This window comes from Chiloscyllium plagiosum, unplaced genomic scaffold (assembly GCF_037043375.1).
Source record: "Chiloscyllium plagiosum isolate Xiang-an unplaced genomic scaffold, Cpla_swu_hap1 HiC_scaffold_47, whole genome shotgun sequence".
NCBI classification, from domain to species: domain Eukaryota; kingdom Metazoa; phylum Chordata; class Chondrichthyes; order Orectolobiformes; family Hemiscylliidae; genus Chiloscyllium; species Chiloscyllium plagiosum.
Window position 1 is genome coordinate 7,239,966 of NW_028270185.1, and position 17,698 is coordinate 7,257,663.

The 17,698-nt window shown below is 45.6% G+C and overlaps 1 protein-coding gene across 2 annotated transcripts in view; it reads right to left on the reverse strand.

The window, feature by feature from the left end:
* Window positions 1-17,698, reverse strand: part of LOC148135985 (uncharacterized) — a 53,082-nt gene that overhangs the window by 17,117 nt on the left and 18,267 nt on the right. For both annotated transcript variants that reach the window (XM_087984118.1, XM_087984117.1), the window contains exon 2: window positions 1,351-1,535. In XM_087984118.1, coding sequence (XP_087840244.1) covers window positions 1,351-1,427 — 77 coding nt within the window. In that variant the 5' untranslated portion in view covers window positions 1,428-1,535. The remainder of the gene's footprint in view (window positions 1-1,350; window positions 1,536-17,698) is intronic.

The window sequence follows — 17,698 nt, forward strand, 5'->3', positions numbered from 1 at the left end:
ACCAATAAAACCTAACACGCTGTATGCCTTCTTAACAGCACTATCAACCTGCGTGGCAACTTTCAGGGATTTATGTACATGGACTCCAAGATCCCTCTGCACATCCACACTACCAAGAATCTTTCCATATACCCAGTATTCTGCCTTCCTGTTATTTTTCCCAAAGTGAATCACCTCACATTTATCTGCATTGAACACATTTGCCACCTCTCAGCCCAGTTCTGCAGTTTATCCAACTTGAAACATTCTTCCACATTTCTGTGTAAATGTGAGTTACACATGAGGACCCAACAGAATCCCTGCGTCCAGACTCTCAGGGAAGTGCCTGGGAAATTGAAGATTCTGCTGCAAAATTCCATCACATCTGGAACCCTCTGGCTGTCCATTTAAATCAAAATTCACAGGATTCTGCTGCAGTTAAGTACAGTTAGTCAGGAAAAGTTAGACTTTTAAAGAAAGTCTAATTTCTGAGTAACTATTGTACTGACCACCCAGGTTGATAGTGCTATCAACTTACTACACACATCCCAACCACATTTCTCCCACCCTGACCCAATACTCCCCATCTGCCCCCTCCAGGACATGACAGCTACCCTACCCCTGAAATATCCACCCTCCAGTTCCTGCCACACCCCGACTTCTGGGACCTGACACCTTTCAAAACCGAACCCAACGTTCCTCTAATCCCTGGGAACTGACATCCTCTCCAGAACGTGACACATCTCCCTCACTATCAGACTTGGCCCATTCACCCCTCTCCTGAGCATGATATTGCCAACACACATGACCTACACTGAACTTCCCATGATTTACTTGGTCCTGTATGCCACCTTGCTTTCTGGCATACTAACAACCTGACACCCTATTTACTCTGCACCCTACCTTCCTGCCATACTCACTCTATCCCTCTAGCATCCTATCTACCTCGAACCCTACTTATCTGATATACTGCCAACCTGGAACCCTACTTACCTGGCAATCTCTAATTCTACTGTCCCCACACTTTAACTTCATACTGACATACAGAAGCTGTCAAAGTAGTGGCTGTGATGCTGGACCTTTGAATTACAGAATATGAAAAAGGGAGTGGTTTGCCTTTCCTGAACTATTTTGCGCTAAGTCACATTTAAGTAACTGCTCTGCATTTCTGAAGGAATCCTGATGGAAATTGCATGTCAGAAATGCAGAGCTCTCTTTCTTAAAGTAATGACAAAGTAGAGTGGCAATCTGCATGCGATTGTCTCTCCTCAGAAAATCTTGCCCAATGATCGAATTCAAAGTGGGAAGTGGCTCGAGGGGTTGAATTGCCTTTTCTTTTTCCCTAACCAGCGGAGCATTAAGGGATCTTACCGCTGGTTAGGCTGCAGGAGCTCCAATTGCTTCTTTAAAGTAGGCAGCTGTTCTTGATTCAGCCACCGGTGAGCCATTTCGGTCAGTTTGCTCGTCTATGAGGGCGACAGTGGTGAGAGTGTCACAGGATAGCTGTTTTGCAGCATGTGGTCAAAAAGTTCAGGGATACAGGAAAGTCCCTCTCCCTACAATGTTGGGAAATTAGTAGAGAAATTAGCATTTTATTTAATGAATAGAGGTGATTTGTACTATAGAGATTATGCTGTTCTCTGTTTAAGATGTTCTATGAATGCAGGTTGTTCTTGAATAGCAATCATGAATTACATATCCAGCAGATTACAAGACTAGTACATATTATACATTATTAGCCAACTCCGTAAGAAAGCCTCATTCGAATCGGTCTCCACCACAATCTCTGGCATCACAATCCAGATCCTACCATGATTTGGAGATGCCGCTGTTGGACTGGGGTGTACAAAGTTAAAAATCACACAACACCAGGTTATAGTCCAACAGGTTTAATTGGAAGCACACTAGCTTTCGGAGCGACGCTCCTTCATCAGGTGATTGTGGAGGGCTTGATCGTAACACAGAATTTATAGCAAAAATTTGCAGTGTGATGTAACTGAAATTATACATTGAAGAATTGATTGTCTGTTAAGCCTTTCATCTGTTAGAATACAGTGATAGTTTCACTTCTTTCATGTGTAAATCACAAAACCCTTTTTTTTAAAGTTGCATTCTCGGCTTAGCTGTTCACAATGGTGATAGCTAGACAATATGTTGAAGGTGTTAGCCCCCTGTGTTCTCTGTCTATGACCTGATGTTTAGATTGATTCCAATCTAAAAAGTGAGATAACAGAGTTTTACATAAATTCATGCAGTTTTTGAGCTCAGAGTTCTACATGAATGTATGTGGTTTTTGAGCAAAGTGCAATGTAACTCTGAAAGTACCAAAATAATTCACCACACAAAATATGTGTGCATGTGGGTCTTTGTCTGTCTGTGTGTCTGTCTGTCTGGGGTGGGGGTTGTGAGTGTCTAAGAAACGTCTTCACTTTCTCTGCTGTGAAGGAGAACATCCTCAGCTTCTCTAAACAACATCTGACACTGAGTTATCTAAGGACATATTTGGACAGGTGAACAGAAGCTTCATCAAAGAATTAGGGATATAAGCATCAAGCATTTTAAAGAAGGAAAGTGAGATGGCGAGACAAAGAGCTTTTAGGAGGTAATTCTAGAGCTTGGAGCCCTAGCTGAAGGTACAGCCATCAATGGCATTCCCATTCCTAGATGCAGCAGAGTAGGGCTCCTGAGCCTGGGGCTCACTCTCTCGGTCAACATTTCTTTAGTTTCTTTTCTCTTTTTTTTTCTTTTTGTACTTGCCTTAAGTGAGGACCTCAGTTGTGGTGGCAACATCAACAGTGGCAACTGAGCCCAGCACAGATTCAAGTGGGCCCAGCGAGGGCTCAACTGAGCCCATCACGGACTCAAGTGGCCCCAGTGCGGACTTGTGGCAGAAGATTCCAGCAAGATGAAAGCAGTCGAGTTGGGGGGGGGGGGGGCCAGCACAGGACCCGGTATCGGCATTAGTTGCTACATTAGTGGAGGCAATGTCAGTGATGGAGGCCAGCAGCAAAAGATGGCATCTGACAATTGACGACTTCGACACTGGTTGGATCCCCACTAGCGGTGGCAGAATGGGTATCACATCGACAGAGAAAGCAGCATCTGTGGCCTGCATTTGAAATCAGAGATGTTGGGCTTTATCTGCAGTGATGTGGTAGGTCCAAATTGGTTTTCCTGAAATGGACTGAAATGGGGGTATTGATGGGCCCAGAGACCTTGGTGGAAACCCCTTGATGTCAAGCGAAGCACAAGAAGGGAGGAAGATGAATTTTGGTTTAAGTCTTATATCTTAATTTCACTCTTATATCATCATACCCTCTAAGTCAAAACTGGTGCTGGAGCATGGCAACATACACTTCTCATGATTTATTTGTTAAGTGCAAGTGGTAATAAATCATTCAATTCAATTCAATGGTGAGCCAGTAAAAATCAGGGGATGCTCAAGAGGCCAAAATGAGAGAAATGCAGAGACCTTGGAGAGCTGGGGGAGATTACAGAGATGGTCACAAGGCTCACTGCTTCTTCCTGGAACAAAGGCCTGAACGATCCCCACCAGCCTCCTCCACCGGGCTGAGCACGTCCTCGTCCTGAACTGCTTTTCTTTAAACTCATCTAATTTTCTTCAGGTCAGAGGGGTGGTCATGGGCCCCAGTTATTCCTGTCTCTTTGTGAAATATGTGGAACATTCCTTGTTCCAGTCCTATTCCAGCCCCTACCCACGACTCTTTTTCCAGTATATCAATGATATCATCAGTGCTGCTTCCTTGTCACATCTGGAATTGGAAAGGTTTAGCGATTTAGCTTCCAATTTCCACCCCGCAGTCATCTTCACCTGGTCCATATCTGACTTCTCCCCTCCCTTCCTCTATATCTCTGTTTCTACTTCTGGGCTGGCCATTAATATCCAGTCTTAATCCACCGACTCCCACAATTACTTGACTATACCTCCTCACATTCCACTTTCTGTGAAGACTCTATTCCATTCTCCAAGTTCCTCTGTCTCCATAACGTCTGTTCTGATTTTGCCAATTCAACAAGAGAGCCTGTGAAATGTTCATCATCTTCCTCAACTGAGGATTCCCCAGCACCGTAGTTGACAGAGCCCTCAGCCAGATCCAACCCATCTCCCACACTTCGGAACTCACCCCCTCTCTTCCTTCCCACAACAACGATAGTGTTCCCCTTGTCCTCATCTACATCCTACCAGTATCCACATCCAGAGGTTTCTTAGCTGCCATTTCCATCACCTCCAGCGAGATGCTGCCACCAGACACATATTCCCCATCTCCCTTGTCAACCTTCCACAGGGACCATACCTTCCAGGACGCCCTGGTCCCCTCTTCCTCTGCTCCCAATGCCATCACACACCCTTGCAGCACCTTCCCTGGAACTGCAAAAGGTGTAACCCCTGTCCATTTACTTCCTCCCTCTTCAGTATACAAAGGCCCAAACACATCTTCCAGGTGAAGCAGCACTTTACCTGCACTTCACCGAATCTAGACTATTGCATTTGCTGCTCACAATGTGGTCTCCTCTACATCGGGGAACCAAAGCTTAGACTAGGTGACCGCTTCTCAGAGCACCTATGTTCTGTCCGCAAAACAGGCCCTAACCATAACCCGATTGCCTGCCACCTTGAAACATCACCCTGTTCCTTGGCCAATGTCTTTGACTCAGGCTTGCTGCAGTTCTCCAGCGAAGCCCAACTAAGCTGGAAGAACACCTCATTTTCCGCTTGGGAACCCTGCAGCCTTCTGCACTCAAAATCAAGTTCAGTAACTTTAGGGCTTGAGCTCTCCCATGTCCTTACCCTAACTCCCATACACCAGGCCCCTTGTTATCACATAGTGTGCTATTACACACAACCCATTGTTAGCCACTAACAATCCCCATTAACAGCCATTCACCGTCCTAGCCAAATCATTAACCACTCCTTTGTCCTTTTCTCTCTTTGGCTTTATCCCCACCTATTGTTTACTCTTTACCCCCTTCCCCCACCGTATTTTCTGCATATAAACCAAAATTTTTCTAGCTATCATCGGTTCTCAGGAAGGATCGTTCTACCTGAAATGTTAACTCTGATTTCTCTCTGCAGATGCTGTCAGGTCTGCTGAGCATTTCCAGCAGTTTCTGTTTTTGTTACAGAGATGGGGCATGTCTGTGGATGCAAGGCCGTGGAACGATTTGAAAGCTAAGAAGAGAAGTTTTAAACTAAGGCATTGCAGGAGGAGAAGCCAGTGTAGGTCAGTGAGCATAGTTCAGTTATGTGCAGCAGGGTTTGAGATAATCTAACGTTTATGGTGGTTGACAGTTGTGAGTGCATTGGAATATTTGAATCTGAAGGCAACAAAAACATGGAGGAGGATTTTACAGCTAGCTTGCTTTAACCTTTGGCTTTGGGAAGCTTATAAAGATCCAGCTGTTGAGGAGATGGTGGTGTAGTGGTACATTAATATTGCTGGACCTGTCATGTAGAGGCCTTCACTAATGATTACAGTACTAAAGACATGGGTTCAGGTCCCACCCAGGGCAGCTGGTAGTATTTTAACAAGTTAATTAATAAATATGGAAAATTAAGCTAGTCTTGGTAATGGTACCAATTAAATTATCATTGATTGCTATAAAAACTCATCTGATTCACTCATACCCTCTTGAGAAAGAAATTTGCTGGTCTGATATATATGTGACTCCACACCCATTGTAAGGTGCTTCATTCTTAACTGCCCTCAGAAATGGCGTAGCAAGCCAGTCAGTTCAAGGGCAGTTAGGGATGAGTAACAAATTCTGGCTTTGCCAGTGATACCAATATCCCACAAAAAAAGGTTAAAAAAATTATATGCTTTACCAATCTCTGCAAATCATTTATACTTTTGGAAGCCTCTTGCTAAAGATGTAGTATTTTGTTCACTCACAGTTATAAGTCAGGAGCTGTCTGATTTGTTTCCTGTGTGCTTTGTTGCCTAAATGCCCTATGCCCTGCGTTGTCAGGTTTGCCATTATTACCCCCTTCCTCCCAGTCATGTTTGGCGGTGACATCATAATGATCATCAAAGCTGTGTTAATGTTTTATTCAGTGTCAAGAATTGAGTATCCTCCTCACTCAGAAAGGGTTTAAATACCTATCAGGGACGGACCAATGAGTAGCATTGACGTGATTATCCTCTAGGAAGCAGGCATCCTGGGCAGAGAATGACCTTTCTCATCTAGTAACCACACTGGACAGATAATGAATGCCAAAGACTTGCCTTCCAAATGTGCTCTCCACTCCCAGTGAAAGGGCAGTCAGCAAAGGTTTCAGAGATGTCCTGAAAGCCCACTTGAAGAAAATAGTCTTTGACAGCAATAGCTAGGAAGAGAACATGGTGAACCCTCCATAATAGTGAGTCTTGCTTCACTCCGTGTAGCTGGCTTTGAAACAGATAACAAAGGCCGAAGACAAAAGAGTAAGAATAAAGCTCCAGAAGGCAGGTAGCCTAGGACAGACAATGGCCAAGTGGTATTATCAGTGGAGTATTAATCTACAGAGCCATGTAACATTCTGGCGATCCAGGTTCAAGTCACACCACACCAGATGGTAGAATTTGAATTCAAAAAATTCTGTGATTAAGAATCCAATGATTGATGTACCTACTAGCGAAGGTGCAAAACTTGACCTACTTTTGGGAAATTAGGCAGGGCAGGTGACTGAGGTGTCAGTGGGGGAGCACTTTGGGGCCAGCGGCCATAATTCTATTAGGTTTAAAATAGTGATGGAAAAGGATAGACCAGATCTAAAAGTTGAAGTTCTAAATTGGAGAAAGGCCAATTTTGACGGTATTAGACAAGAACTTTCTAAACCTGATTGGGAGCAGATGTTCACAGGTAAAGGGACGGCTGAAAAATGGGAAGTCTTCAGAAATGGGTTAACGAGAATCCAGAGAAAGTATATTCCTATCAGGGTGAAAGGAAAGTCTAGTAGGTATAGGGAATGCTGGATGACTAAGAAATTGAGGGTTTGGTTAAGAAAAAGAAGGAAGCATATGTAAGGTATAGACAGGACAGATCGAGTGAATCCTTAGAAGAGTATAAAGGCAGTAGGAGTATACTTAAGAGGGAAATCAGGAGGGCAAAAAGGGGACATGAGATAGCTTTGGCAAATAGAATTAAGGAGAATCCAAAGAGTTTTTACAAATACATTAAGGAGAAAAGGGTAACTAGGGAGAGAATAGGGCCCCTCAAAGATCAGCAAGGTGGCCTTTGTGTGGAGCGGCAGAAAATGGGGGAGATACTAAATGAGTATTTTGCATCAGTATTTACTGTGGAAAAGGTTTTGGAAGATATAGACTGTAGGGGAATAGATGGTGACATCTTGCAAAATGTCCATATTACAGAGGAGGAAGTGCTGGATGTCTTGAAATGCATAAAGGTGAATAAATCCCCAGGACCTGATCAGGTGTACCCTAGAACTCTGTGGGAAGCTAGAGAAATGATTGCTGGGCCTCTTGCTGAGATATTTGTATCATTGATAGGCACAGGTGAGGTGCCGGAAGACTGGAGGTTGGCTAACGTGGTGCCACTGTTTAAGAAGTGTGGTAAGGACAAGCCAGGGAACTATAGACCAGTGAGCCTGACGTCAGTGGTGGGCAAGTTGTTGGAGGGAATCCTGAGGGACAGGATGTACATGTATTTGAAAAGGCAAGGACTGATTAGGGATAGTCAACATAGCTTTGTGCGTGGGAAATCATGCCTCACAAACTTGATTGAGTTTTTTGAAGAAGTAATAAAGAGCATTAATGAGGGCAGAGTGGTAGATGTGATCTATATGGATTTCAGTAAGGCGTTGACAAGGTTCCCCATGGGGGACTGGTTAGCAAGTTTAGATCTCACGGAATACAGGGAGAACTAGCCATTTGGATACAGAACTGTCTCAAAGGTAGAAGACAGAGTGTGGTAGTGGAGGATTACTTTTCAGACTGGAGGCCTGTGACCAGTGGAGTGCCACAAGGATCGGTGCTGGGTCCTCTACCTTTTTTTTAGATTAGATTACTTACAGTGTGGAAACAGGCCCTTCGGCCCAACAAGTCCACACCGACCCGCCAAAGCGCAACCCACCCATACCCCTACATTTACCCCTTCACCTAACACTATGGGCAATTTAGCAAGGCCAATTCACCTGACCTGCACATCTTTGGACTGAGAGAGGAAACTGGAGCACCCGGAGGAAACCCACGCAGACCCGGGGAGAATGTGCAAACTCCACACAGTAAGTCGCCTGAAGCGGGAATTGAACCCGGGTCTCTGGCGCTGTGAAGCAGCAGTGCTAACCACTATGCCACCGTGCCACCTGTATCATTTACATAAATGATTTGGATGCAAGCATAAGAGGTACAGTTAGTAGGTTTGCAGATGACACTAAAATTGGAGGTGTCATGGACAGCAAAGAGGGTTACCTCAGATTACAACTGGTTCTTGAACAGATAGGCGAATGGGCTAAGAATTGGCAGATGGAGTTTAATTCAGATAAATGCAAGGTGCTAAGATCTGCTGGGAAAGCAAATCTCAGCAGGACTTATACACTTAATGGTAAGGTCCTAGGGAGTGTTGCTGAACAAAGAGACCTTGGAATGCAGGTTCATAACTTCTTGAAAGTGGAGTTGCAGGTAGATAGGATAGTGAAGAAGGCGTTTGGTATGCTTTCCTTTATTGGTCAGAGTATTGAGTACAGGAGTTGGGAGGTCATGTTGCAGCTGTACAGAACATTGGTTAGGCTACTGTTGGAATACTGCGTGCAGTTCTGGTCTCCTTCCTATCGGAAAGATGTTGTGAAACTTGAAATGGTTCAGAAAAGATTTACAAAGATGTTGCCAGATTGGAGGATTTGAGCTAAGGGAGAGCCTGAACAGGCTGGAGCTGTTTTCCCTGGAGCGTTGGAGGCTGAGTGGTGACCTTAGAGATGTTTACAAAATTATGAGGAGCATGGATAGGATAAATAGGCAAAGTCTTTTCCCTGGTGTGGGGGAGTCCAGAACTAGAGGGCATAGGTTTAGGTTGAGAGGGGAAAGATATAAAAGAGACTAAGGGGCAACTTTTTCACACAGAGGGTGGTACGTGTATGGAATGAGCTGCCAGAGGAAGTGATGGAGGCTGGTACAATTGCAACATTTAAAAGGCATTTGGATGGGTATATGAATAGGAAGGGTTTGGAGGGATATGGGCAGCGTGCTGGCAGGTGGGACTAGATTGGGTTGGGATATCTGGTTGGCATGGACGGGTTGGACCGAAGGGTCTGTTTCAATGCTCTACATCTCTATGACTCGATGGCTCTATGATTGCGATGGTTGGTTGTTGGTTGCCATTGTTGGTTGTCAGGAAAAACCCATCTGGTTCACTAATGTCCTTTAGGGAAGGAAATTGACATCCTTACCTGATCTGACCTACATTTGACTCCAAAACTGCAACAATATGATTGACTTTTCACTACCTTCTGGGCATTAAGTGCAGACCTAGCCAGTGATGCCCTCATCCCATAAATGAATTTAAAAAAACATCAACTATGGACTAACCAATGACGGTGCTGTGGTAATATCATTGCACTGGTAACCCAGAACCCCAGGCTAATGATCTGAGGACATTGTTTCAAATCCCAGCATGATAAATAGAATTAAAAAGCTACTCTAATAGAGAATACATAATGACCATCAATTGTCATTAAAAACCCATTTGGTTCACTAATGCCCTTCAAAGAAGGAAATCTGCTGTCTTTATCTGGTCTGGTCTACGCTGGACTCTGAGCCCTTAGCAATGTGTGACTGTTACTGCCCTCTAGCAATTAGGGATGAGAAATATATGCTATCCTCGCCAACAAAGTCCACATCAAATGAAGGAAAATTGACTGCCAGTGTAGCTTTTAATGCTGTTTCACTCTTAGTCTTTACTTTGCCTTTTCCACTTCTCTTTTCTTTCACTGAGTTCACTGACCTATGTCTTACAGCTGCTTTTTTTCCCTCTTTCCCTCATCTTTCTATGCCATTTTATGGTACCTCTGCTTTCCAAGGGTCTACCAAAGTTTGTCACTTTCTTGAATCATTGGATTCAAGTGGTTGGAAAGGTTAATACTGGGGAGTGCCCTAAGGTTAAGTTGCCATAGTATTTCTAGACCATAGAGCTGCTCTCCCATTAGAGAAAGAGACGACTGGTGCTCTCAGAGCCCCCAGAGGGTCACCATGCCTCAGACAAGGGGAGAGGTTGAGAAGGAGAGTCCTTCATAGTAATCTCAGCTAGTTGGAAATTGAACCCACACTATTGATATTATTCTGCCCTTACTAACTTCTCAGCTAGACAGCCAACTGAGCTAACCAAGCCCTTCTTGTGTAAGCACTGGCCACTATGAAGAGAGGAGCAAGTCACTGCAGATGCTGGAATCTGTACTGAAAACAAAAACTGCTGGAGACCACAGTGGGTCAGGCAGCGACAGTCGAGAGAGCAAGCTAACATTTTGAGTCTGGATGACTCTTCATCAGCTGTGAAGACATTTTTATAGACTTGTGGGGAGAATAGATTAGGATCTTGCAGGGGCAATCCTCATTTGGAATGGCTCAAAGTCTCTGTGACAATGTTTATCATATCAATGTAGCCTGTAACTAGTTGCTGACATGCAATGAAATACATATTGCTAACTACATCAGACCTTTCTATTTAGACCAGGAGGTGGGTTTTCCTCCACCACATTAACCAAGCAGGTCCTATAGCTTGCTGCGCTTAAAGAGGATGGTGCAGCTACTTTCATGAGAAGCAGCTCATACAGTGAAATGAGCTGCTATGTTCATACTGCCAAAACCAGAGGTTAAAAATATTGTATCCAGACATGTCTTTTCCAATCAGAATTTATTCCAATTCACCTTCCATGACAGTCATTACTTCTTACTCATTTATACTTATTTTTGAATCAATCTATTCAGAGATTTATTACATGTCTTTGGAGTAGGTAGGACTTGAACTCCGGCCTGCCTGACATAGAGGTAGGGACACTATCACTACATCACAAGGACCCCTAAATCAATGGTGTTAATGCGGCTGCATGATATCCAGGGAATGTCTCCTCCTCCACACCCGTGTCCTGACAGTGGTGGCCACTAGCAATCATTGGCTTTTGCAAATGTATAACTTCTGTGTTAAAGTATTTCCCAATTTCAGTCCTGAAAGAATCATTATAGAATCCCTACCGTAAGGAGGCAGGGTATTTGGATCAGTGGTGCTGGAAGAGCACAGCAATTCAGGCAGCATCCGAGGACAGGCAAAATCGACGTTTCGGGCAAAAGCCCTTCATCAGGAATAAAGGCAGAGAGACTGAAGCGTGGAGAGATAAGCTAGAGGAGGGTGGGGGTGGGGATAGAGTAGCATAGAGTACAATAGGTCAGTGGGGAAGGAGATGAAGGTGATAGGTCAGGGAGGAGAGGGTGGAGTGGATAGGTGGAAAAGGAGCTAGGCAGGTCAGACAAGTCCAGACACGTCAGGGGATCGTGTTGCTGGAGGTTAGAAACTAGGATGAGGTGGGGGAAGGGGAAATGAGGAAACTGTTGAAATCCACATTGATGCCCTGGGGTTGAAGTGTTCCGAGGCGGAAGATGAGGCGTTCTTCCTCCATGCGTCTGGTGGTGAGGGAGCGGCGATGGAGGAGGCCCAGCACCTCCATGTCCTCCGCAGAGTGGGAGGGGGAGTTGAAATGTTGAGCCACGGGGCGATTTGGTTGATTGGTGCGGGTGTCCCGGAGATGTTCCCTAAAGCGCTCTGCTAGGAGGTGCCCAGTCTCCCCAATGTAGAGGAGACCGCATCGGGAGCAACGGATACAATAAATGATGTTAGTGGATGTGCAGGTAAAACTTTGATGGATGTGGAAGGCTCCTTTAGGGCCTTGGATGGAGGTGAGGGAGGAGGTGTGGGCACAGGTTTTACAGTTCCTGCGGTGGCAGGGGAAAATGCCAGGATGGGAGGGTGGGTCGTAGGGGGGCGTGGACCTGACCAGGTAGTCACGGAGGGAACGGTCTTTGCGGAAGGCGGAGAGGGGTGGGGAAGGAAATATATCCCTGGTGGTGGGGTCTGTTTGGAGGTGGCGGAAATGTCGGCGGATGATTTGGTTTATGCGAAGGTTGGTAGGGTGGAAGGTGAGCACCAGGGGCGTTCTGTCCTTGTTGCGGTTGGAGGGGTTGGGTCTGAGGGCGGAGGTGCGGGATGTGGACGAGATGTGTTGGAGGGCATCTTTAACCATCAAAGTTTTACCTGCACATCCACTAATATCATTTATTGTATCCGTTGCTCCCGATGCGGTCTCCTCTACATTGGGGAGACTGGGCGCCTCATGGCAGAGCGCTTTAGGGAACATCTCCGGGACACCCGCACCAATCAACCAAATCGCCCCGTGGCTCAACATTTCAACTCCCCCTCCCACTCTACGGAGGACATGGAGGTGCTGGGCCTCCTCCATCGCCGCTCCCTCACCACCAGACGCATGGAGGAAGAACGCCTCATCTTCCGCCTCGGAACACTTCAACCCCAGGGCATCAATGTGGATTTCAACAGTTTCCTCATTTCCCCTTCCCCCACCTCATCCTAGTTTCTAACCTCCAGCAACACGATCCCCTGACGTGTCCGGACTTGTCCGACCTGCCTAGCTCCTTTTCCACCTATCCACTCCACCCTCTCCTCCCTGACCTATCACCTTCATCTCCTTCCCCACTGACCTATTGTACTCTATGCTACTCTATCCCCACCCCCACCCTCCTCTAGCTTATCTCTCCACGCTTCAGTCTCTCTGCCTTTATTCCTGATGAAGGGCTTTTGCCCGAAACGTCGATTTTGCCTGTCCTCGGATGCTGCCTGAATTGCTGTGCTCTTCCAGCACCACTGATCCAGAATCTGGTTTCCAGCATCTGCAGTCATTGTTTTTACCTAGGCAGGGTATTTGGCCTACTGACTCTACACTGACTCTGTGAATGTCTGGCTCCAAAGTCTACACTCTGTTGTCTAGTCCTTAACTCTCCAACCAGTGGAAATGGTTTCGCTCTGTCATATCAGATTTCCTTAATATCTTGAACACTTCCACCAAATCACCTCTTAACCATCCAAGTTCCAGAGAATTTGCCTTAGTTTGTGTCTTATTTCCTTGTAGCTGAACTGTTGCAATCTAGGTCTCATTCTGGTAAATCTGTACTGCACTGCCTACTCTCTCTGATACTCAGAAGCAGAGTGTTAGAATGTGTTGTAGTGTGGGCTCTTTAGGTCTTAACAGGACGGGTTGAACCGAAGGGTCTGTTTCCATGCTGTACATCTCTATGACTCTATAAAAAAAAAGCTCAGATCAGAATTCTTAGTAATAGTTAAACTTTGCATTGTTCATGATGGTAAGGCTACAAAGGCATGTACTCCAAGGGTCCAAATCTTTAGTAGAATACTGACGTGTATAGCTACTGAGATCACAGTGACACCACAACTCACTTCAGAGGCTCATTTAAACATTTATTAAACCCTTTCACTATACACAGTGACTCTAGGAGTTGTCTAAACAGGCATGTGCAATAGCGAGGCATGTGACTACCTGTATCGTAGTTCTGTGTGCTCAATATTTTTCAGAGATCAATTCAAGAACCTTCAGTCTTATGTAACTCCAGAATGAATCTAGTGGTGCATTTGGGAAGCATATAGTGATTTAACATCAATGAGTTGGACCTGCATATTGGGTTTCTGTCTTGTATTGGTGATGTGAGCAGGAAGTCAGGGTTACTGTGGCCATATAGACTTTTTAACAGGCATGTTGCAGTCTGGACCTGGAGAGAGAGAGAGAGATAGCAGAGACCTAAAGTGTCCTTCCATGACATGGCTGAGCAGGAATTTCTCCCATCCCTGGCATTTGTTGGAAAGGTTTGCACATTGATGCTCACCCTGCTTGGCCACGTTGTGAATGCACCTTCCTTGAAAGTCAAGTCCTGATGTGGGATTCGAATCCGGTGCTTCAGAGGTAGGGAATGCTGCCCACATTGTTACAGTCTCGAGGATATGACAATTATATTGGCCAGACTTGGCAATATATGTTATTCCTTTTAAAGCCACAAGAGGGCTCTAAACTCCCAGTTACATTCCCACTGCCAGGAATGTCTTTTGTTGCCATTTTCTTGCAGTCAGCTGCATCCTAGGTATATATCTTGTTAATGAGCCAAAAGGTTGTGAGTTGGAGTCCCATTCCAGAAATTTGAGCACTTAATCCAGGCTGATATTCCCCGTGTAGCACTGTATGAGTGATTTTCAGGTGACACACTAAATCCTGTCACCTCTTTCCAGTGGATGTAAAAAGAGCAAGGTGAATTCTCCCTGGTGCCCTGACTGTATTTGTTCTTAAACCAACATTGTTAAAAGAAGATCTCGCAAAATTTCCCTCATGGGAAGAAATACCCATTCCTTATTGCCTTTGAGAAGGTAGTGGTGAGTTCTGTCATGATTGTAATGAGGTCAGCCAGGTGGACCTCATAGAATATGAGTTCCCTGATTGGGGCTGTTAATCTGGTCCAATCAGGAAGCCCTACCTGACAAAAAAAAAGGAGTTGTGAAAAAGAGTGTTGGAGGTTCTGTTCACTCTGAAAGCTGGCTCTGAGAGATCGGGATCAGTGTCAAGGACTCTCCATTTTGTGTCAGGAAGGAGACTGACTCTGTGCTGGTTGGGCCACAGTCAGTGTGTTACTGCTGCTGTTGGTTTCTGCTTTTTGTGAGCGGAACCCTGATTCCTGAACTTAGCCCTTGGACTCTAGTTTTCTTTGTTTTTCGTATGTGTCCATTGTTTTTTGGTTTGGACTGAGCCCTTGTGAGAAAATACCACTTTCCAGATGAGCTGTTCCTGTGGGTAGGCTTGACCCTTGGCGGTGGACTAGGCCTCTGTAAAGACAACACCTGTGTGTGTGCTGGGAAGTGAGCATTTGCTGTATTATGGAGATCAGGAGTGGACTCAGCCTTAGGGACTGAACCAACCCCCTGTGACTTAACTGCACCTTCATAATGTACAGTGTTCCTGTGATGGGCCTGGCTCTCTGTGGATAAACCAGGCCTCCATGGAGACTGAACACGTGTGTGTGCTGTGGGGTGTGTATTTGCTTCCTTCATGAGTGGACTTTATCTCTGACAATGTATTCTGCATACTGGAGTGGACTCTGTTCCTGAGAGTAGACTATTTATGGTAATGGACTCTGTGTACCAGAAAGGACTGTGTTGGTAATCAATTGTGTCTTGCTGCTTGTTGGGTTTATCACCTGCACTGCCTTGGGTGTCCCTGGATCAGGCAGGCCTTATCTGTGAGCTGAGAGGCTCATAGGTCGTCCTGAAAGCTGTCATCCCGAGAGCCGGAGGGTGGGTAGGCCATCCTGTGCACTGGAAGGTGGGTAGGCTGTCCTGATGCCAGTTACCCTGAGAGCTGGAAGGCAGGTAGGCCGTTCTGAGCACTGTTGTCCCGAAAAGGGGTAATTGGGACAAGCTGTCCTAGACGTGGTCGGAAGGTGTGTCTGAACGACCGAGAGCCAGAAAGAGCAGAGGGACAGGCTGAGATCCGGAAAGCTTGTGGGTTGCCCTGTGTGCCATCATCCCAGGGAAGGGTACGGGCTTAACTAGAGGTGGCCGGAAGGTGTGTCGGCAGTCCACAAGCCGGATGGCGCATCAGGGTGGGCAACACCCAGATGGCACGTAGGGGCAGACCGAGAGCCAGAAGGCGGATAGGCCATCCTCAGAGCTGTCAGTCTGGGCAGGTACCAGGACTGGCTGTCCTAGAGGTGTTCGGAAAGTGTGAAGGACTGGTAGGGAAGCTGGAAGGTGGGTAGGCCATCCTGACCACTGTCATTTGGGGGGGGAGGGGGAGAGAGGTGTTGGCAAAATAGGACGGGCTGTCCTAGAGGTGGCCAGAAGGTGTGTCAGAGCGGACTGAGAAGCCAGAAGGGGACTGATGCAGACTGAGAGCCAGAAGGGGCGTAGGGGTGGGCTGCCTTAGAGTGGCCGGAAGGTGGGAGCGATGGGTGGTTTTGGGGTGGTCTGTATTTTATTCACTTTTTAAAAATCTAATTGGACTGTCTTGTATGTATTTGTTACTGTTTTGGGATGACAAAGTGGGATTTGAGGTTTGTCCTCGTTTCCCTGAAAACTGGTTGAATGGTGGGGTTTGGGGCCTGGCTTTGCTGCTCCTCTCCCTAGTAAATTGCTGTTTCTCTGTGTACAGCTGTTAATGTTAATTGTTTTGTAAACTGTATTGTTTAATAAAATTTTAAAAGAGTGTTGGAGATTCTGTTCACACTGAGAGCTAGCTCTGAGGGAGCTTGATCAGTGCCAAGGACTTTCCATGTGTAAATAAAGGGTGAGTTGGTGATGGGATACCAGCCTCTACAGAATTATTTCTGTGGTAACGAAAGTAAAGCATTCTTCTGAAGAAATTCACTTACAACAGTTATCTTTGAGTTGGGATAAACATTTCTGGCATGTTGCCGTTATTTGGGAAGCTTGGTTCATTCAATCCTGCCATCGAAGATAAAGCCCAGTATATGGAAAGAATGCATTATTTTTTTCTGGGCAAATGACATTAGGGCAGGTGAAAAGCAACAAGTAACTCCCATGATAGCTTGTGAACAGTTATTAGGAGCCTAACTTTCACTGAAGCACCAGGTACTAAAATCTTACAAAAGTTGACAAATTTAGTCGAGAAATATTATGACCCCAAGCCTTCTCCAATTCTGAGACGCTATCCATTTTACTCAGCAATTTGAGAACTAGCGGAATTTGTATCAGGATTTTTGACTAGGTTAAGGTAGTTGGCAGAGGCATGTGACTTTGGTTTCACCCTAATAAGTTACTGAGAAGCTGTTTGGTATGTGGGATTAATGATGTAACCATGCAAAAGCGCCTACTGGCTGAAGCCCAACTGGATTTATTATTGGAAAATATGGCAAGTAGACCATATGAAAGCTGCAAACTTGCAAATGGGCAAGAGCAAAACCTAGGAGAAAGTGAGGACTGCAGATGCAGGAGATCAGAGTCGTGAGTGAGGTGGTGGAAAAGCACAGCAGGTCAGGTAGCATCGGAGGAGCAGGGGAATCGACATTTCAGGCATAATCCCTTCATCAGGAGCAAAACCTGTCCAGCTACTTGGAATAGTTGGAAAGATTGCCTGAACCTGTGGTTTCTTCCTCTCCATCAAGCATGGAAAATACCTCAGAATCTAAGATGGACACAGCAGATGTTGCCACCTCAACACCTTTGCCCCTGAACAAAGGAATGAGTTAGATACTCCAGGCTCAAGAGGCAGGCTACTCTACGTTACGTGCTGCCGGTATCCGAGGCAGAGTTGGAGAAACCTGATCCTGTGCTAAAACACCCCAGGAGAAGCTACATAAAAAATAACCAGCCTATTTCCTTGGACTCAGAAGAGGAAGAATGTAGTGATTGTAATGAGGTCAGCCGTGTGGAACTCATAGAATATGAGTTCCCTGATTGGGGCTATTGATCTGGTCCAATCAGGGAGCCCTGGCTGACAGATAAAAAACAGGAGTAACACTGTGCACTTTGTCATCTCAAATAGTTATTGGAGGAGGCTGAACAATATCTGCAGAAAGTCAACAATGTATCTTTTATGAAACTCATTGTTGAATGTGAAATAAATATATTTTCACCAATCAAAATAAAACAGGAGTGTCAGACACCTTAACACTCTAAGAGCTTGCTC